General features: G+C 41.0%; 1 protein-coding gene across 2 annotated transcripts; it reads right to left on the bottom strand.

Annotated features, from left to right (window-relative positions):
- Window positions 1-511: 511 nt before the first annotated feature.
- On the bottom strand, window positions 512-21,599 carry esr1 (estrogen receptor 1; the record flags this gene model as incomplete). Of its 2 annotated transcripts, XM_084081948.1 has the most annotated exons (10): window positions 512-1,614; window positions 3,820-4,003; window positions 5,589-5,722; window positions 7,624-7,762; window positions 10,742-10,895; window positions 11,656-11,843; window positions 13,179-13,295; window positions 14,720-14,973; window positions 20,389-20,823; window positions 21,506-21,599. In XM_084081948.1, 9 exons carry the CDS (start codon window positions 20,691-20,693, stop codon window positions 1,350-1,352), a joined length of 1,740 nt encoding a protein of 579 aa, XP_083938074.1. In that variant the 3' UTR covers window positions 512-1,349. The 2 variants fall into 2 exon arrangements, with proteins under 2 accessions (XP_083938074.1, XP_083938073.1); XM_084081947.1 differs by lacking the exon at window positions 21,506-21,599 and having other exon boundaries at window positions 20,389-20,834.
- Window positions 21,600-21,949: the final 350 nt, after the last annotated feature.

Here is a 21,949-nt window from a genome sequence, read left to right as displayed (position 1 = left end):
GAAGCTCCGCACCATGGGGGATCGGGCCTTCTGCTCAGCTGCTCCTCGACTGTGGAATGCCCTCCCTGACCATCTGAGAGCACCACAGTCCATTGACACTTTTAAAAGGGGACTAAAAACCTTTCTTTTTAACAAGGCATTTGCCTAGATGGACTCAGCCATGTGTGTTGTTTTAACCTTTTAAACTTCTTCTACTGTTTAGCTGACTTTGATCAGATTATTTTTCATTTCCCTGTTTTATTATTATTGTTTTCTTGTTTTCTTTTTTTGTTTTTAACATGTAGCACTTTGAGATTTGTTTAAAATAAAGGTGTGTTACAAATAAAATGTATTATTATTATTACCCCACACATACTGAACTTGAACAAGAAATTATAGAAAAGAGATTTGCTACAGACAAAATAAACATGCAGGTTGGGTTAAATTACCCAAAGTTTGACAAAAACGGCAACTTATTTTATTACTTAATCAATTCTCCAAGCTTTGGCTCTAACTAATTTAGGTAGTCAGAATTCACTTGTACAGAGGATATTGCGTCCACAGCTATTGTACTTTTTCCAATACTGTATAATTAAGTTTGATGATATTCTGTGCGCATTTCCAGTAAGGCACCTGACATTTGATGGCATTGGCAGTTGCGTTGGCAGTTTAAACAAACACATTATTATACAATATACACTCATAGTTTACACTAGTTAGCATAATTTGTCATGTAGTGAAAACAATGCCCATAGCCCCTTGACCCAAGAAGTGCAATTTAGTGAAGGCACCATTTATAATTTCAGAAAGAAACATACACACTACATAAAGACTCCTATAGGACAAAAGATAAATTAGCTGCTCTCAATTTAGAAACACTGAAGCTAACATGAAACAATATATATTAACACCTGCTGTTTTGGAAACGATAAGCTGTACTGTGAAGATATTAAAGACCAACACACAAGTCACAAGAGTTAGGAAAGTCAGGATTAAAGAAAGGCTGCGATGGACAAGTAGCTTATACTGTAGTGAATTAAGGCCGTCTAAAAGAATGCCATTGTTGAATAGACCATTGTCTCAGTAGCTAAAACTGTGAAACTCACTTAAATTACAGTCATCAAATATGAAATCAATGTGTGTACAACTATAGTTGTTCAGCCAATCCAACACCCTTGGGCCTTGCAATACTCCATTCATTTAGAATGACGTTTGACATTTCTACAACGCAGGAAAGTCCTCAGTGTACATTTTTTATCCATTTGTAACTCTGAGAATGTACAAATTCTCAACGCGTTATTTGTACACTCTCATAGTTAAATGAACACACAGGATTATACTGTGTACACGTTTTGGTTTCTGCCTCCGTCTCACTGAATGGGGGTGCAGTCAGGACGGGGAACACCATACTGGAGTACACCTGGGCCAGAGGCTCTGCTCTGGGTTTCAGGGTTGCCTCGGGTGGATACTGTGCTGCTGGTACCGGGAGGGGACTCTCTCTCAGCCTGTTCCCAGGCACTGGCCACTCTGATTGGGTGGTGTAGACGATGAGCATCCAGCATCTCAAGGAGCAGGTCATACAGAGGCACTTTGTTCTTGCACTTCATGCTGTATAGGTGCTCCATGCCTTTGTTACTGCAGTAAAGAAGACAGTGAGAGGGGATTTATTGACTCATACAATACCTATAATCCTATGGCTATACCAAAAGATGACCATATTATCCTTGGCAACAAAATGGGGGTGGGGGACCATAAAGAATGGACAATAAAGAGTGGTTTGTCCATAAGCTAACGGTTTTCTCAAACTCTTTAGTCTTCTCACTGCCAATGTAAAGGTATCATCTGCAACCTTCCAACAAATCCTTAGATGAACCCAGGAATTCCCGTATTTCCATTATTAACACCCAGCACACTCAAAAATGTATGGAAGCATATTCTCTATAGTCTATATGTAGAGCCACGGTTATCAAAAAGGTTCTATTAACTTGGCTAACTGGAACATTTCATACATCCACAAAGCGTAGCATGAAAATGAGTTCTGTTATCAGAAAAGTCAAAATACATACATACATACCTCTTTCTAAAGTCCATGGGCCAGGACCTCAAATTTAACAAATCGGCAATTTCTAGTAGTGATTTTTGTATTGCTATAGGTTTTTATATGATAGACCTTGCTGACTAGTAATGTACTACTGTCATTCAAAAACAGGAAAGTGCCTTCCCTGGATTTTTTTTATTGTGTCTGCACTACTGGCAACCCATAGATAATTTTAATAAGCTCCTATGTCATGTTTGAAGTAATTTGTCTGATACACAGTGGTATTTAAGCCGCCATTGGTAGATTTTCAGGTTTAAATCATTGCAATGTATTTTCCAATTATATTTAACAAATTACTCATAATGCTCCTTCAACATAGTACATTTCCGATCTTGTACTACATCACGAACAATCCAGCTTTCTCAGCTCATAAGCCTTGATGTGAAGCTCCGCAATTACAATTTTTTTTTCATATAGCGTTAAATAGTGTTTTTCATCCGATCGCTGCAAGACCAGTTTTCCTCCACAATTTTTTAACCTATGACATTTACGGTACTTTTAATCAACACCTGTGGTGTCTTGCCTCCACTGCTCGCAAAGTGCTTCCAGACAATAGACATTGAGTGGCCTTGAGTGGGCAATTTGACCTGCTGTGGCACACAGAAGTCTAAAACGTTTGATTTTGTATGATGTATGACGAAGATTTTTACTAGAACTGTATGTGTGGGAGTGTGTATGAGTGAGAGTTTTCCATCTACTGGATAGAGTCTTACTATTACCTATTCATTTTGGTCAATATGGAACTTTAGACCAGGAACAGTAAAGGTGTAACAAACCCGAATAAACCACTCAAATTTCAACAATGGGGAGGAAATTATAAGGTCTTGACTTGAGGCAATCCGATGAAAAACACAATTAGGATTTTGTTCTTTAGTTGTAAACTTGAAGTACCCTAACCCTCTTGGGTGCATGCAAGGTGTAACATCCAGTAGCCTTCTCTAGAAGCATGAATCAAAGTAGAACAGCCAGAAAGATCTATGATGAGGGTGAATGAGGAATTCTCATGAAGCTGAGAAACGCAGATGATTGTCTTACGTTTTTTTATTCCAAAACAACACAATGTGTATGCAGAATTGCAGATTCAAACACATTGCTTTTATTACCTTTATAAATGTTTTAGTTGCCTTAGGTTCAACATATGATATTGACTAGGCGCTTGGGTGTCGCAGTGGTAAAGTCCCTGCCCACGACCACGGAGGTTGTGGGTTTGAATCCACCGTGGTGCATCTGGCTTTGTCGGGCGCCTATGTGAACACAATTGGCCCGTGTTCAGGGGAGGGAAGCCGGGTGGGGAGGGTGTTATTTGTCACTGCACGTAATCCTACAGGCTGGGGCGGCACCTGTCAGCAGGGAGTGTTGGGCGGAAGGAGTAGGACGAAGGTTCTACGTCCTCTCGGTGGGGGCTCCTCACTGGCCGGTGAGTCAGTAGGATACAACAGCAGTGACAACATAGAAATGTGTGTGGGGAGGGATCAATTGGCATAACGACTAAATTGGGGAGAAAAAGGGGTAGACATTTTTTTTTTTAAATGATATATATAAATGATATTGACCGTTTGTGTTCTTTTTGGAAACAATGAATACGCCAGGGGAAATAACAAAATGTCCAATAAATATGAAAAGCTACTCCTGTGGATAGGCTATCATATATTAATTTACTTGTATCAACCCTATAAGTAATACCGATATCTGGTCTGGCCCATGGACTATTCTGGATAAGAGGGTGTCCAGTTCTTCCTCACCTCATGTGCCTTATGTGGGAGAGCAAGAGAAGCAGCCGAGCCTGTCGTCTCGACTGCTGCTGAACCGAGTATCCTGTCTGGCCAATGTGATGTATCAGAGCATCGGTGATGGTGTCCAACATCCCTTGCACAGCTGAGCTGTTATGGAGGGGCTCCATTGTGCCTGTGCAGAAGGAGAAGGCACCTGAAAGAGGTAGAGAGAGAGATAGAGATAGAGATAGAGATAGAGAGAGAGAGAGAGAGAGAAGGGGGGGGGGGGGGGGGTGATAGTGCTACTGAAATGGCATGAGAAGAAAAACTCACATCTAACAGTGTCCAAAATCCTTATGTCCCTCAAAAGAGCAGCTGGGGCAATTTCTGCCACACGCAATTTAGTCATTATGGCTACAGCAGTGTGTGAATGATGCCCGAGCACACATACGTACATATACCAGAACATGCACTCACACTCCCTTCAGACACACATTCACATCAGATCCAGAGACGAGTATCGCCTACAATACTCTTTTTTATGCTACCAGGCATGATGGGTGATGGGTTCACCCATCATGTCTGGGTTCACCTCATAGGATTATAACTACAGATATACATTTTAGGCGATCACAGGCGAGCACATGAAAGTTACTGTACTGATTAAAATTGTAGGTAGCACAACAAGTGTGTTGAATCAAGCGGTAGGTTCGTTGAGTCAGGTCTGATACACACAGACCTGACACACAGTAAAATCTTTTGTAAAATTGCTATTTTACTGTAACTCTGAGAGTGTATGAATGTAATTACATGGAACCTTATGGATCCATTTGGTTACATTCGTACACTCTCAGAGTTACATCAACACTGAGGATTTTACTGTGTGTGCAGACATGAATGAAAGTACATCTAAGTAGAGTTCCTATTAATGTAGTTTGGGTTGCCCACACAGTAATTAAGTGCACAACAGGCCACATCAGCTGTGTCAGTGTCATCCTGCAGGCATTTCTGTCTTTTTCCATTACTCATGTAGAATGCCTTTAATCTCCAAGATTAACCATGACCGTCTCCGTTGTCTCGTGTTGCCAAGGGAACAGTTATTGGGTTTACTGACGCTACGGGCCATTTGAGAACACTCCGTTCAGCTAATGTACTTCTGTGGCATTCGGAACTACACTCCTGTGGGCGTAGTTTGACACAATGTCCATTATTTTACACGGGAACAGAAGCAAAATTATACACCGTGACATGAATACAGTAGATATCAAACTAAAGGAGCAATGGTTTATGTGTATGTGTCTTTGTGAATAATGTGGATCCACTCCCCCACCGTCATAGTCAAATGTATTAATATTATTACTATTATTATTATTACTACTATTATTGTGGAGTCAGTTTTACCAGGATAGAGTCAGTCAGCTGTCTGTGCAACCTTTCCATGACATGGGAAGCCCAGGTTTAATGTGTCTGTTTAAAAATCTAATAAAGTGTTGGATCACAAAATTAATACCTGACAATATGACAGTGACAGAGTGTCATATTGTGTAATATTGGACCCACATGTTTTGACATAGCCCCAAATAGCAAAATGTTGACAATCGAACACTGGCACAATAATCTTATAAATAGTTATTTAACTAAACTAACTAATTTGTTTACACAATAGTTTTTTGACACACACACACGCACGCGCGCGCACACGCACACACACACACACACACACACACACACACACACACACACACACACACACACACACACACACACACACACACACACACACACACACCTTAACTCACCAGCATTGAGCAGGATGATGGCTTTGAGACAGACAAACTCCTCAGCCTTTAATTTGAGATTACGAAAGCGTGAAACAGTGGCCAATAGCATGTCAAATATTTCAGCCATGCCCTCCACACAGTCCCCTTCAGTCCTGTAACCAATGAACAAAACAGTTAGTAAGAAGTTAGTAAGATCTATACTGCAAAAGCATATTTAACCACTTAACCACATGAACCCTACCTTTATTGCGGGCATGTCATAATAGGCAAAGATTCTGTCAAAATAGCTCACTGCGATGAGCTTGTAGATCAGTTATTGTCAGTGAAGAGATTTGGTGTAGAGGGAAAAAGGAGGGGACCAAGTGAAGTTGAAGTATGGGCAGTAGATCAGGACTGATCTATACATACGTATATCGTTAAACGTATGTATAGATCAGTCATATACAAAGAGCTGTTGAATCATTCTTGTGTGTTCATCTATTGCAACGATTCCCAACCTGTGGGCCAGGGCCCACTGTGAGGATATTGCAAGTGGGCCCCTAAATGATTAAGTGATTACGCTCTATTTTATACTTTGGCGTACGGTGGAGTCACCTAGCATAAATAGCTGATCTAAAAGGTGCGACGTGTTGCAACCTTAGATCGGCTATTTAAACCATCTTCCATTTTTTAAATGGTCTGAAACTTTTGGAAAAAATACAAAAACTCCATCTCTAATGATATGCCAAAATAGGGATACCAGGTGTAAAGTGGTTAAAGCAGATCCTCTTTTGAAGAAAGCTGAACATCTTTTACCAGAAAACAATAATGGACCTGGATGTCAGCGTGATTTAAGCATGATGGGAGGAGATGGGTAATATCCGCTGGGTGAGGCTCCAGATGAAGCCAGACAGCACAGGGTAAGAGAGAAGTCGTCAACCCTCACCATTTTAGCCATCATCATGTCCAATTCGGGAGGGCTCTCATATGGAGCACATTTTTACAGGTAATATTCTCTTATACGCCTCTGGATCAAATGGGTCCATCACACATATCAGAGAGTAAAAGCACAGGCTATCTGTTAGTCTTGCACTCTCCCATCGGCTCTATTCTCACAATGCTGTCTTTATGTTTGCTTTTGCTAGTTATGGTTGTTTGGCGTGTTTACTTTGAACTGGAGGAAGAACAGACTGTGCCTGCAAAACAACCACGTCTCCCTGCATCTCTCTTTTCTTATTTGCCGTACATCACATTTATAGTAGATCCGTCTTTCTCGGTTACTGGCTTGCCTCCCTTCTCTCCGTCTCTCCAACTTTTCCATCATTCCAAGCATTGAGATTTTAATCAAAAGCTCTGCCTTGGTTGCCAGCTCAGAATTATAAAGATGAGGGGATATTTCTGGTTATAGAGTGGCTCTTCTCATCTCCAGGTGGAACACGCCATTACTCTATGATAGACCCCCATTTACAAAAGGCACAATGACTCACAAGGTGCAAAATGGAAATATCTACAATGCTAATTTATCAATCTGAAGGGTGTGTGTGTGTGTGTGTGTGTGTGTGTGTGTGTGTGTGTGTGTGTGTGTGTGTGTGTGTGTGTGTGTGTGTGTGTGTGTGTTAGGGTGACCACCTTCAAACAGACCCATTGAGGGACAGACGTACCCGTTCCGCGGGACATCGCGGGATTTTTTGCGCAGTTCTGGGCGGATTGGGTTCGTTTTTTTCCAGTTTTTGGTTTCTTTATTTCGGTTTTAGGGTTAAGATTAGGGCTAGGTTAGGGTTATGTTATTTAATTCTTATTTTTGCCTGATTTTACCGATTTATTATAAAAAAATAAAATAAAAAATCATATCTTTGATTTTCGGGACATTGCTCTGCTTGTGCAGGACGCGGGACAGAGGGTCCAATTTCGGGACAGTCCCGCGAATTTCGGGACGGGTGGTCACCCTAGTGCGTGTGTGTGTGTGTGTAATATGGGGAGTAGGGGTGAAAGGGCAGAGAGTACACGTGTACACCTGTATGTACATGTGTACATACAGGTATGTGACATGCAGAAGTAACCTGGGCTTCGCTACCTGTCCAGGATGAGGTCCTGTGCGAAGATGAGCTTGCCAGGTGACTGGATGGACCTCCAGACGAGGCCGATCATCAGAACCTCCAGCCAGGAGCTCTCAAGCAGCTGCACCTGGTCATGGAGTGAGAGCTCCAGGAAACCTGAAAGACACACACACAGACACAAACATGCGCGCACGCTCACATGCGCACGCGCAGACATTTGAAATGGGCTGTAGGCATACTGCACATCTATATGGTAAAAATGTGAAAATTGCATTGATTGCACATTTAATAGAGAATAGCTTCTGATGTACCTATATGTGTTATGTAGTGTATTGATATCTGTTACAGCATGTATTGTTATGTATTGTTGTGATGTCATTCTTCACGTTGTTCTTCACAGTGTTTTTTGTTGAAGAGGACCGCAATGGAAATAAGCCCTCAGGCTTTATTGTGTTTTCATCCTCGGTGATGCATTGACTGTATGTTGGAAGGTGCTCTTGTTCAATTTTTTTATGTCACCAAATAAAATCAATGAATCAAACACACACACTAATTGACTAGAGTGTCCTGAAGGCCATGTATGGATGACTGGTGCTGTTGGAATAATGATCTTTGATTGCCTTTGTACATTCTTTGATGTGTCTGATGATGTTGAATATGTGATGCAATTTTTATTTTATTTTTGTTTTTGTCTCTTGTACGTACAGTATGTCCATATAAAGTGATTACAGAATGTATAAAAATGGAAATAAAATTCAAGTGCTAAAAAAAATGAACACATACACACTAATGCATATCACTATAAAGTGAGCAGAGATTTTGAAAACATTCTTAAATGTTCATTTTTATACAGGCTTTATATGAACTGTGTAGCAGCTACACTGTAGCTGATACACACACACACACACACACACACACACACACACACACACACACACACACACACACACACACACACACACACACACACACACACACACACACACAGAGTGTATTTTGGTATATACATAACAGCTCAAAATCTCTAGCATATACATAACAGCTCAAAATCTCTAGCAAACACTTCATAATGGCCAAATAGCCTTGGCAAAAATATTTATAAAAGTGCAGATACAACTGACTTGCTCAAAGATATATTTGCTGCATGCTGTAGTCATTGTAACTTTGGTAGCTGTTCAAGCTGTTCCATCTGCAAACCTTGCTGCTAACATAGAGTGCCTTATCGCTAGCACTCAGCTGTCTCAATTCATATCTAATTACCGCCATTTCTCTCTCATTGTTGCCATCTCCACCCGGGGGTTGGACCTTTCGCAATTAAAACTGTGTGCCTTTGGGGTTTTATTGACACATGGTCCAAAATTAGAATTTACTCACTTAGTGGGCCTGTGTCTGTGTATATTTGTGAGTGAAGGTGCTTGTACAGGCAGATTATCCTACATTTAGGCTCTATGGGGTGTCTGCAAATTGGACAAACAACCCTTTTAAAGGTGATGGCTGTAATTACCACCCCAGAATGCGAGCAAAGTGTGTGCGAACTCATGCATGCATGCATGCATCACCTGAGCTTTTGCCCAAGCAATCAGCCAAGTACACCTGCACACCCACGACTGACACTGTGTAGACAGAAACAGCTCATACACCATCATCAAGTTGGATGACAATACAGTGGTCATCTCAAATGACAACAAGGGGCCCTATCTGGAGCAAGGTTATAGTTTTGAATTTTTCCTCAGTTTTAATTTTTTATTTCGTTTTGACTTTTTGTTTTCAATCTTAGGTTAATTTTGATTGGGTTTTAAAGTGTTTAGTTTATTAGTTTTTAGTAAAGTTTTTAAATCTTTTTTCTTTTGTAAAGCCTTTTTTTGTGGACTTATTATGAGGATTATGAGGAACAAATCACCCCAGTAACGGACTGTTTGCGATGATGTGGACTGGCAAGCGCTTCAGGTGTTTCAAAGCCCTGGGCTCAAGGCTCAGAAAGAGTTTTGTTCCCTGCGGCTGTCAGAGGCCTGAACAAGGATATGGACAAAAATCTAAAACAAAAGAAACATAAATAAAAAAATATTAAACTAGAAGATCTCCACCAGGCCGGGTTGGCCAGTCAGAGCTGTGTCAGTCCAGGAGTGCAGCCGCCAGGACACAAGGAAGCCGCGTGGGAATTTTTGTACGACAGATGGTAAGTGGCGTCCCCTATGGGCAGAAGTGATAGATCGCTTTTGGAAATGCAATCTATAGAGGCCCCTCAAGATGCAACTGTCAACGATTGACTTCCAAATGTTGTGGTCGGGGCCCGTTTTCTTCTTGTGAGTCATGTGACAATAAACAATCAAACAGGGTTTTGATAACATTTGCCTGTATTTGCATTCAATTGACACAGGTTAGGCCTGGGTCAGCAACCCGGCCTGCCAGAGACCTGCGCTGGTCAGTATTTTGGGATCAATATAAGTAGGAAAAACGTTCTTTTGTGATAAATTATAATAAATAGGTACGGTTTTTCACATAATTTGATTTTCTAGCATTTAAAATGATATGTTATATATGCCCATCTTTAAATCACAGTCTCTGATGTGATCCACATGGGAAAAAATATATTCATATCAGTCTTTTTTTTTTTTTTATATAATTCAATTGTAAAATAATATTTATACATTTAACAAAACGAGAGAAAAGAATCTAGCAGATCTAATGCCAGTTTCACTCTTTCTGGTAGAATTCTTCTAACAAGTGACACGTGTCACAAGCAAGGCAGGTTACTCCGTGCGGATGGTTTTGACACAACAGAGTTACCAGGGCCGGATTAACCCTTCGTGGTGCCCTGTGCTACCGTTTTGGTGCCCCCCAGGACCGTTTTGTGCGGTGGGGGGGTGCGGAAAAAATGTACGCTTAACCGGTTTCACCGTTTTAGCGCTCCTTCAGCAGCCACTGCTTCTAAATTTCGGCGCTTTTCGGTGATATTTCTGTCTTCTATCACTTTCTCCACGCCGTTTGGTTCCCCCCAAGGTTGGTGCCCTGTGCTTCAGCACCTAAAGCCCTTCCGTTAAGCTGGCACTGAGAGTTACATTATAATATCGTTCATTACTGTTAATGATGATGATTTATTTGACAGTGTGTCTCATGCGCTACATCTGTTCCCACCTGGCACCTTCTTGGCCCAGGCGATCATGTGGACCAGCTCCTTGTCGGCCATGCTGGTGAGCAGCGTCATCATGGTGACTTCTGTGTAGGGTCGGCTCACCTTCTGACGGGAGCACAACACCGGGGGCTCCGCGCCCTGGAGCAGGACGAGCACCTATAGCGGGACAGGGGGAGTGGTGGAAAAAGGACTCACATTTTTTACTTAAGTAAAAGTAGCAATACTGCAATGTAGAAATACTCTGTTACAAGTGAAAGTCCGTAATTCTAAATTTACTTGAGTAAAAGTACAAAAGTATTGGTATCAAAATATACTTAAATACCAAAAGTAGAAAGTACTCATTATGCAGAATGTCCCATTTCACATTTTTTTCTGTGATTTTTATTTTATTTTATATTTAATTATATGATATACTATATTTAATAAATACCCTTTGTTTTGCCTTGTTTTGCTTTTTTTCTTCCTCACAGAATCAAACGTTTTATGGTCATGATTCACCAGGACCCTGGATGGCTTGATTCTAGGCTTAAAATAATTTATATAAATATTTTTGGAAATGTCAATGGGAAAAATGCATTGACTATTTTGGAGTGGAACCATAAAATGGCCGCCACTGCTATGCCCCTATGATTCAGACATATCGGTCGTATCGGTGGTGCGACGTAGGTGTGAGGGCCGCATAGCGGCTCGAACCTCTAGTATATTACATCTCTCTGAAGACATGAGTATAGACAGATTTTAGCCTTTTTTAATTGTTTTGTCCTCCCCCCATGTAAAGCGTCTTTGGGTACTTAGCAAAGCGTTATACAAATCTGAGATATCATTATTACTATTATTAACAAAATGGGATCTATGTCAGTCTTGAGCTATGTCAGTCTTATTGTGTCTGAGTGTATTAGTGTGTTTGCGGTGGCACCTGGTCAGGGGGCATGAGGATTTCTGGAGCTCTTCCCCCTCTTCCTTCTCCCTCTGCTCTTCCTCTTGGGCTGTTGTGAAGAAGGGGCGCTGCTCTGTTCTCCACCTCTCTAGAGGGCTTTTCTCTCTCAACAGTGCCACTCCGCCGCTTGTCACGTCGCATACGAGTCCCGCGGTCTTTTCGCATACCTGCGATGTGGTGATAAGACATTCACCAAAAAAAATATATATTGTCACAGTCGGGTGGAAACCTTGTATGTCCAAAACTGTTAGTTTTCAGAAAATGGAAAGCCACAGACACTCTTAACCACGTTCAGATTCATTTTCAAAATGTAAAAACATGGTGAAAATAGCCGATCTACAAGCTCACAACAGGTCGTATCGCGGCGCGTTGTGAGCTTGTAGATCAGCTATCTTTGCTACCTTTGTGTGACACTCTTGTATGACCAAGTAGGGCAATAATTTACTATAAAACATACATGTTGAAATATGGAGATTAGATACGAGGTTTCCGTCCGACAGCAACGATATGCATATTAGAGACAAGAGACACATAAGTGTGAGCACACAGGCATAGTACAAATTCACATGAAGCACATGATTACAACTACATATCAGGCCTCCACTGTAACACCCCCACGCATAACTTTGCATCCTGTCCTTGCCGTGGTATTCAAAAGTGTAATTTGATGGCTGTGTGATTCAAGAGGTATGAAAAACAAAAGTCTGGGTGTGGGCTAATCGGTCGTTGAACTCCAGGAAACCCACTTCAAGGCCACATTAAAGTTAGTCTCAAGCTTATCTGAACTCAGCAACCCACTCACACTTGGCGCCAGTACTCAGTAAGCATGACTGCAATAATGGCAGCATGCTCCATAGATGGCAATTGAACACAAGCAAATGAGGAACTCTGTGCTCATCCAACTATTCTATAGAGATAATGATTTGAAAATATATTCTAATCTAAAACAAAACGATGAAAATAACAAAAACAAATGAATTGAAAATTATTTGACTATAAAAATGACTGCTTTGTATTCCAAAAGCTGCTCGTTAAAGTAAGCAAATGTCAAGTGGACAGAATGTCTGCACCGATGGATGAGACAAACTAAATGAAGAAAAGCAACGCGGCTCTGACAGATATGCAAATGAACGATTTACTTGACTGGAGCTGAATGCATGCAAGTGTGTGCGTGTGTGTGTGTGTGTGTGTGTGGGTGTGAGTATGTGTAAAAATAATCTAAGGGGAATTTTAAAAATGATGCTTTTTTCCTTCAGCGGAAATAGCAGATTGACAAGCTCACAATACATTGCGATGTAACGCTTTGTGAGCTTGTAGATCGGCTATTTTCGTGTGACTTTGATTATTGTTTAATTTAATAGGGTTAGTCCATTAGTCCGTTTTTTACATTGACTCGATATATACAAAAACAAACAAAATATCAAAAAATGCGCTTCTCGATTATTTGAAAAAAGGAATAAACTCCATAATAATCGATAGTTGCAGGCAGGCCTACTACCCACCTCCTTTCATCATGCCCACTTCGTAGCACTTCCTAAGACGGCACGCCTGGCAGCTCTTCCTTCGGTTTCTGTCAATAGTACACTGATTGGTCGCTGGGCACATATAGTCATTGTGACCTAAAAGGGGGTGAAAAAAAACATTAGAGCTATTACAAGTGTGCCACTTCAGCGCTCTGAGTAGATTTATGTAATACAGTGCGCAGGCCAGGAACAGTACAAACCCTTTCCAAAAAAACTCAAAATGATCACAGAGAGCATTGTGACTGTGACTAGTCTTTTGATGGATAAATCACATATCACACAAGACATTCAGAGCATTGCAACATGACTAAGCACATGGAGCTTTTAAGAATGTTACATTGGGGTTCCACACCATGTTCTTTGAAAGGTACTATAACAATACACACTATAACAATAAAATTACATAAGGACAGGTGAAAAACGAAGTATGCGGCTGCTGAAATATAGGTAGGGATTTTTCCTTATTCTACATCCCTTTGCATTCCTAGGCTTTATCTGTCTTCATGAACTGATAATTGAATAACACACTTATCATATTGAGTACACTGCCTACACCTCGTTGACATTTGTGAAACCACACCTGAATCCCCTCAGTGATTAGCAACCATCAGGGGATCAATCATACTGGAGAACAATATTCTGTGGCTACTTGAAAAGGTAACAGAATCGTTCAAAACCCTGGCAGAGGCTACAGACTGCTCTAGAAAAACTCTGGCAGTCAACTCTGAGACCTGTGTGGGTCTACTCACAGCTAAACTGACACTCAGAATTTTTGCAGTGTAATCCCTCCTGTAGTGGGTTCTTGGATCTCCGATGTGCATCATCATTTCCATTACTGACTGATCAACAATGGAAGAGCAGGTCAACAACTAATACGAAAATCACAGGGCACGGTGCCACAAAATATACAGCACATGAAGGGAATCAACTATGAAGTACCATTGTTAATGGCCAGCTGTGATTTCAGTTCATATCGTCACTGAAATGTAAAAATGAAGTGTTCTAATGGATCCAATATTTTTTTATGATTTGTGTTGTTGGTTTCCTCTATCTTTTGTATTTACAGTAGGCTATACATTGATTGTTTGTGGCAGACTGGGATCAAATTCAGCCCTGGCATTTTGGTCCCAACCAAATTACGCCAATGCTGAAAAGCATCCGAGCACAAACATTAACATAACTAACAATTGGGCGGCGCGACCCGGAAATGACCGTAATAATCCTAAAACGGGAGCAAAAATATTTTAAAAAATGGTTGGCCCACTGGCCCACCGGGCATATGCCCGGTATGCCCGGTATGCCAAATGGCCACTGTTCTCCTCTTGTTGATCAAAACGGTTCCATTTTTGTTTAAAAAAAAATTGTATCACTGCAATTTTGTTAATTCTTTGCAAAACATCTTCAATAAAGTAATTTACCCAAAAAGATATTTTGACAGATGAATGATGAAACGGTTTCAGAATCGGAACCATTCAATTTCTGAGAGAGGACTGATGAAATGGTTATAAATCTCTGCTAACCTTGGATGCTCCTCTTGAAGAAGGCCTTGCAGCCCTCACAGGACCACACGCCATAGTGGTATCCAGAGGCATAGTCACTGCACACAGCACAGTAGCGTGTCTCTTTGACCATCTCAAACGCCCCGGCCCCCGACCCTGAGCCTGCTCCTGGCCCTGGCACTGATCCCGCAGCACTGTATGACTCTGGGTCGTCCGTGGAGCCACAGGCTTCCCCCCTTGATACAGGTTGATGACTGGATCCTGGGACAATGGGCCTGACACAGTGGATCACACTGGTTATCATTTCACACAATACCATTTTTCATATTAACAAGACAGGGTCTAATAACAAGGTGGATCTTGGACGTAATGTATGACGTGTCTACGACGGATGACTCATTCTTTAGGAAAGGAATGAAAAGGTTTCAGCCTTTTCATTCTCTACAACAACAATAATAATATGCAAATATAGCTGCAAGCAGCAATACAGGGGCCAAGAAATGCTATATTGTAATATAGAAAAAGCAATCTGCAATATGCGCATTAAGCCATATAGAACCATAATAGACTGAACTTGAGAGAAAGAAGACCATGCAATTAACAAATGAACATTGGAAACAGCTGAGCAGAGTTCTGAGGGATTGTAGATATTAAAATGCATGTCTTCCATGTCATCAAGACAAAAGGTTAGCCAAATGTTTCACTTCATCTACACAACATGGACATATCCTAGAATTCTAATTAGGCTATAATATTTCTTTTTTTTTTCATCGCAATTCCGTGCCGGTCGGTTTAGCTGTGACCTTCTGTTTCCCAGGCGTCCTTTCTACCCATTAAACTACAACAGCGCAGTTTAAATTTTTGTTGAAAAGCATGTTTTTCCCTCTGTCATGCCCATGCCCATGTTTCACTAAAACATATGTCACAAAATTGAAAGCAAATACTGTCAAACGTACACACGTTCATGTGTACAAAGTTCTAGGAAATCCCAGGAGGAGATAGATTTTTAACAGTTTTTCATATAATTCAAAATGGTGGGAGATCTAAAGGTCAGAGGTCAAAGGGGCAAAGTTGTTCGGCATGAGGAGGCGCATATGTGTATTGAGGTTTCATGGCTATAGCTCAAACAGGGCATGAGTTATACCTGTTCAAAGTTTGCATTTTCAATTGAGTGCTAATAGTGCCACCCTTTTACGATTTTAATTTCTTGACCGTTATCCATGCACGGTTAGGTCAGAAATGTGAAAAACGGCGGAAGAAGAATAAACCCAACAAAAACTACGTGCTTGGCCCCCTAATAACAGGCATTCTCTGACAAATTCCCCATCGGAATACAGTTTTGATGCGGCAGCAATTTCTTTGGCAATAATGTAACTGGCCATGATAGCTTCATCATGAGTAATCCGAGTTTTGTTGAACATGGGTTGTTGTTTTTTCACAGCTGCTTCAAGGTTGTCAATCTTTTGTGTTCTGGATCCTCCTGTATACTTGGCATATTTGTCTTTGTGCGTCGTCTCATAGAGTCGTTTGATGTTGTATTCCTTTGCACAAACTTGCACAGAGCAGACACATAGGCTTGCAGTTGAACCCATAGAAGAACAAGAATTCATTGATATCAAAATATCAAATATGACTTTTGTGTTATGCATGACACAGACTACATGTGCTAAAGACACATGTTGTTGCCTAGTGCTGGGCCATCAGTAATTCTTCGGTGTGAAGGTGTGCAAAGAGGCCTTGCATTTGATTGGAATTATGTGCAGTTCCATCCTGAGGGAGAACAGAAGATGTGTCATGTTAGGGAGTTAGGGAGCTGATCAACGTGTGTGTGTGTGTGTGTGTGTGTGTGTGTGTGTGTGTGTGTGTGTGTGTGTGTGTGTGTGTGTGTGTGTGTGTGTGTGTGTGTGTGTTTTATCGTCATCATTTTCAACACCACGAAGCAACGTCAACCTACTTGACTTTACCCCCTGCTGGGGGTAAATCCACAGAGATTTACCCCCAGCAGCAATATAATAACTAGAAAAAGTGATCCTCCAGAGGTCTCACCGGCTTCGAATGCTATCAATGCATTGAATGGGAGGGACATTATCACGTTTTATCAGACCATTGAATGGGCGAGTAGGCGACATACTGACCTAGCCGCGATTTATCAGACCATTCATTGGGCGTAATCAGGAGATACTGACCTACCCGGAGGCAGAGCAGTCCCCACAACATGATTTACGATTCTGTGCCTATCGGTACATAACTCGATGGTCCCTCGCACGGCTCCAGTTCGCTTGAGACTGCGTGCCTACGTCATGGTCCGAAACCAAAACTGAACTTTTTAAGTCATCTCTGTCGGTAGGTCAGTATGTCCTTATAACAACCAATGAATGGTCCGTATAGGTCAGTATATCGCCTACTTTGCCCATTCAATGGTCTGATAAAACGTGATAATTTCCCATTTAATGCATTGATAGCATTCGAATGGGGTGGAGGTTTGAGGTCTCCATCAGTTCAGGTAGGTTATTGTGGGCCAGCAATGTTCGGAATTTGGCAATCAGGATGGAATATGAAAAATCGGACAGATCTGTCCTCATCACATAGAGATAATGTGTAACGATTTGCATAATATTTGGACAAAATCTGTAGGAGTAATATAAAAAAAGTGTTTTGCAAAAATCGGCCTCCTGGTGGCGCTATAACAGGAAAACGGTGGCATTTCTTCCTCGGCCTAGTGGGAATGTGCGTGAGGCATTTTGTTCAAAACAGGCCACTGCTGCAAACGTTAGATGGCAATCTTAGCTAATCAGGATGGAATATGAAAAATCGGACAGATCCGTGTTGATCACATGACTATAGAGATAATCTGTAACGATTTGCGTGATGTTTGGACAAAATGTGTAGGAGTAATATCAATAAATGTGTTTTGCAAATATCGGCCTAATATGGTGGTGCTATAAAAAGGCCGATGTGAAAGCCTCTTTGGAAGCCAATCTTAACCAATCAGGATGGAATATAAAACATCTGACAGACCCGTTTGGTTTAATGACCATAGAGATATTGTGTAGCGATTTCCGTGATGTTTGGAATCTGTAGTAATGTAAAAAAAAATGTATTGCAAATCGGCCTCCTGGTGGCGCTATAACAGGCCAATGTGAAACATTTGGGGCAGAGGTTCTGCTCTGGCATCCAGGGAGTGTGTTTACAGTTTCACATCAATCAGGTCAACGGAGATTGCCGGAGATTAGCTGTCCACAGACGGGCGAATGGACAGGGTGCAAAACATAGTTTTTGCCATGCTTTCGGCCTGGTGGAGACAATAATAATAAAACGTGTCATGGTCATGTGTGACTCCTTATTTCTGATAATCATAATATGTCTGTAATTTTCCTCAGTTACATTCTTTGGTCTAAACTTATAGAATGACATGCTAATGATCTAAATCTAAATACTATTATCATACATAATCGTTGTTCGTGCAACAGTTCAGACAGTTTCATGCTTTTAATTGGTGTATGGATAATAGTAGGTTTTAGCTTTGAATTGTACCTAAGACTAGTAAACTTTAATCTAATTTGCTGGGGTCCCAAGCAAAATACAAATAAATACTAATAGAGAATGTAAAATAGTTTCACTGTTATATCTGTACTTACTTACAATACATAGACAGACCATCTCAGATTATCATGAAATGGTTCAAATGAACCCTAAGAATGTTATCATTATGAATACTTATACAATGTACCATGATCAATCAGTAGAGCAAGCAATCTGTATCCGTTTTATTTCAATTATTTACGTAGGTTTAACATGTAAAGGTTTTTTTTTTTTTTTTTTTTTCTTTAAGTTTTTTTTTTAAATCCATGAAAGCTTGAAAGATTATATATACTAGTCCATACCCGGGAATGTGCACACTCAAAGTACTGTGTACTGTAGGTACCTTAACCGCACGCGGAAGCCACGTAGTCGGAGTAATGGGATGTCGGACTTATGGGCAGTCCCCGTACTGTAGTGCTGTGTAGACGGTACTATGCTTAGTTAAACTTTGGAAGAGGAGGCTGGCACTGTCATGATTGAGCACAGCTACTGAGAGAGTTGTTAAGAGTGACGATTGTAGTTGATATGAATAGAACGAAGGTGTGAACGTATGTATGTATGTATGTATGTATGTATGTATGTATGTATGTATGGTATTGTTAAAGGAGGCTACCAAAACCAGTAGCAATGCAGTGGGTATCTCTTTGCTACTTTGCCTACCTGAGGCTTTATTCATGCTATGAATGACTACGCCATGGTCAACTACTATGCTAACTTACCAAGGCCATTGGCTATTGTTCTCACAGAATAAGGTTGTCCGCCACACAGGTACAGTCAGTGGCGAGGGTGGTGGGGGGGATAACTGGCTCTATTGTTGGGGGAAGCTGCCAGCGCCCCCAAGCAGCGGCGTTGTTAGAGGTTGCATGAATTGACTTTTTTTTTATCATGTCGCGAGCCACATTGGAACTCTTTGTATCTCTCTACAAGTAGAGAGATACAAATAAAGATAAAATAAAATAGACTTCTGACACACTGGGTCTAAAAACATGTTCTATCAATAAATACATAAATGTACAATCTCTCAGCGATGGATAAATGAATGGATACTGTATGTACAGATGATCAACAGTAAATGGGACTATATGTATACAGTGTGAAATGGCCTTCACCAGTATCTGGATAATATACAGCATGTACAATCTATCTACAATCTATCAAGAGTCAATATAAGTAAACAACCTATGAGCAAGTTGAGCAACCCAACAATTCCTTCATCTTCCATTAGTGACGGGAGATGTGAACATTTATATAGGGACCATTTGATGCAAATAGTTTTCAGTTTCACCTGAAAAGCATCAATTATCACACACACACACACACACACGTTTTTGAGAGTGGCAGAGAGAAGAGAAATATTTTCCACCCGAGTCAGAAAACAAGCCGTTTGCGTGTGCTTGTGTTGTTCTTTTCTCAAGGTCCTTATCAAAGTCCTTAATCACTGGCATTAGAACCTGGCCAGCCTTGATCCTTTCATTAAGATAATGGTAATATTTTGTAACCCAAGATAAAAAAAGGAATGTTATAATATGTATATATACAATGTATAATATACAATACTTTTTATAGCAGTTTGAGGAATAAGAGCTTAATAGCTGAATAGGTACTAAGTAGTTTAAATATCATTGGTGGAAAAATGTTGCATTATACTACATACTGATATATTGTGTATTAATTAGGATATGTATTGTATAATCATATAACATAATATATATCATTTTAGATTTTTACTCTTTTTTTGTCTTTGTGACTCAAAGTATTTACTTATATATTCACAATATGTGAGCTACCATATCATTGACATGAACCAGACATATTCTGTCTTGATTTCATTCTCTGTGGCATTTACATAATCAACAAAACACTCTGCACAAAACTGATTAAACAACTCAGTTCATTTCTGGCCGTGGCATCTATTACCATTCAGCAGAGACAAATTAATGGGGTCAGGATAACTTTCCCTTCTACTCCTACCTAATTTCTAAATTTAGAAATGATTAAATAAATTGTCAGCACAAGCCACACAAAAACACTCAAGTTCACTTTCAATTTGAAATGTTCTTTTTTTTGTCGTCTCCTGTCGACACAAACAGAAGAATATACAAACTTACCTATAGATGGGTGTTGAGGTGGTCTCCAGATAGTAGGGCTGGCTAATCAGTCCTGGGTTGCCAGGTGGGTGCAGAAAGGGGCTGAGCTGGGGGCTGGAGGGTACAAACACAAGCGGACTGGTAGGCCCACTTCCCAGGGACTGAAGGCTGCCATCTGAGGGCGGTCCGTGGGCATCCAGGGGGGCAGAGAAGTAGCCAGTGGTGGAGTGGCTATAGAGAGGAGCTGGGGCGGCGTAGTCATACGCCCCTTCCAGGAAGTCCACGACAGCAGCCCCTCCCGGTCCCCGGCTCTCCTCGGGGTACATGTCGCTGAGGGGGGCGCGTGGCTGCGGCGAGAGTCTTGGGGGGGAAGGGGTCTCCAGTGCTGAAGCAGCTGGGTTGGTTCTGAGCCGGAGCACTGGTCCGCGAGGCTGCCTGCACTGCACCGGGCTCTGCCTGGGTAACATCACAGCACGACAGCTCTGATAAGCTGCATGGTTTACACTGGCTCACTCAATCGTGGGAGGGGGAGAGAGGAGTGTTGCTCTCCCTGTCTATTTCTCACTATCTCACTGCTTTTTCTCTCACCTTCCCTTGTGTTTGTCTCCCCATAGCAGCCTGTTGGGCAGCTATTTAGCTGTATAGTTGAAGGTGAGGAAGAAGGCTCCAGCATTCACTCAGTCTTTGCCATCTATGCCTTTCTGACTAGTTATTTTCCTAAATTTTCCCAGCTTGAAAAAAATAAACCACATCTAAAAAGACTCCTCCCAGCTTGCATATAGACCTTTTCTTAGCAGAGCTTTTCCTCTATTTGGAGAGCAAGATACAGACCGTATTCTTTAATTCCTGTCTTCTGTAAAAATAGTAGCTTTCTGTTCTTTTTTTCCACGAAAAACACATTTAGTGGCCGCAGCTGGTATGCAGATAGAAGGTTGAAAGCCCCTCTCTGAATACGTATCATTAATTTAGCTGATAGTTGGCACAATACAGGAATAATTAATGACCAGCACAAGTCCTGGTAGCCAGACTTATCGAATACACCTGAGACTCTCAAACAAATCAAATCACTGTGGAAATTAGATAGATTAAGACTGTTTCAAACTACAAAGGGGCCTTGCAGAATAAGACAAATTCTCACCTATTACAGATCAATCATCTTCATTTTGTGTAGTGTCTTTTGAGCGTCGCTGTCGCTGTGTGATATCGGAAGAGATTTATCTCTCTGGTGTCTCAGTCTCACTGCCGTTTGCTTCTGACTCACAGGCATCTAGCTCGGCTAGTTGAACACAATGGGAACAAGCGATAGGTTTGAAAAAAAAGAAAGAAAAAAGGATAAACAAATTAAAGATGCTGCCAAATCGATAGTGATGGTGCATTTCAGTGCCAGGTCACCATAACACAGCAAACAGAACATCAGGTCAACTCTCACTCCAACAGCCAATATTACACAATTCCAATTTGAGAAAAGACAGATTAATCAGACATTAAATGACTCACATTTGATTTCTTCCATCAAAAAGATGGTAATTAATTAAAAAAAAGTAAGTAAGTAAAGAATACGTGAAGAATACATTCCTAGCAT

The sequence above is a fragment of the Gymnoscopelus microlampas genome, assembly GCF_963454915.1.
Source record: "Gymnoscopelus microlampas genome assembly, chromosome: 16".
In the NCBI taxonomy this organism is placed as follows: domain Eukaryota; kingdom Metazoa; phylum Chordata; class Actinopteri; order Myctophiformes; family Myctophidae; genus Gymnoscopelus; species Gymnoscopelus microlampas.
Note: the sequence above shows the minus strand (reverse complement) of the source record. Positions and strands in the feature narration are given on the sequence as shown.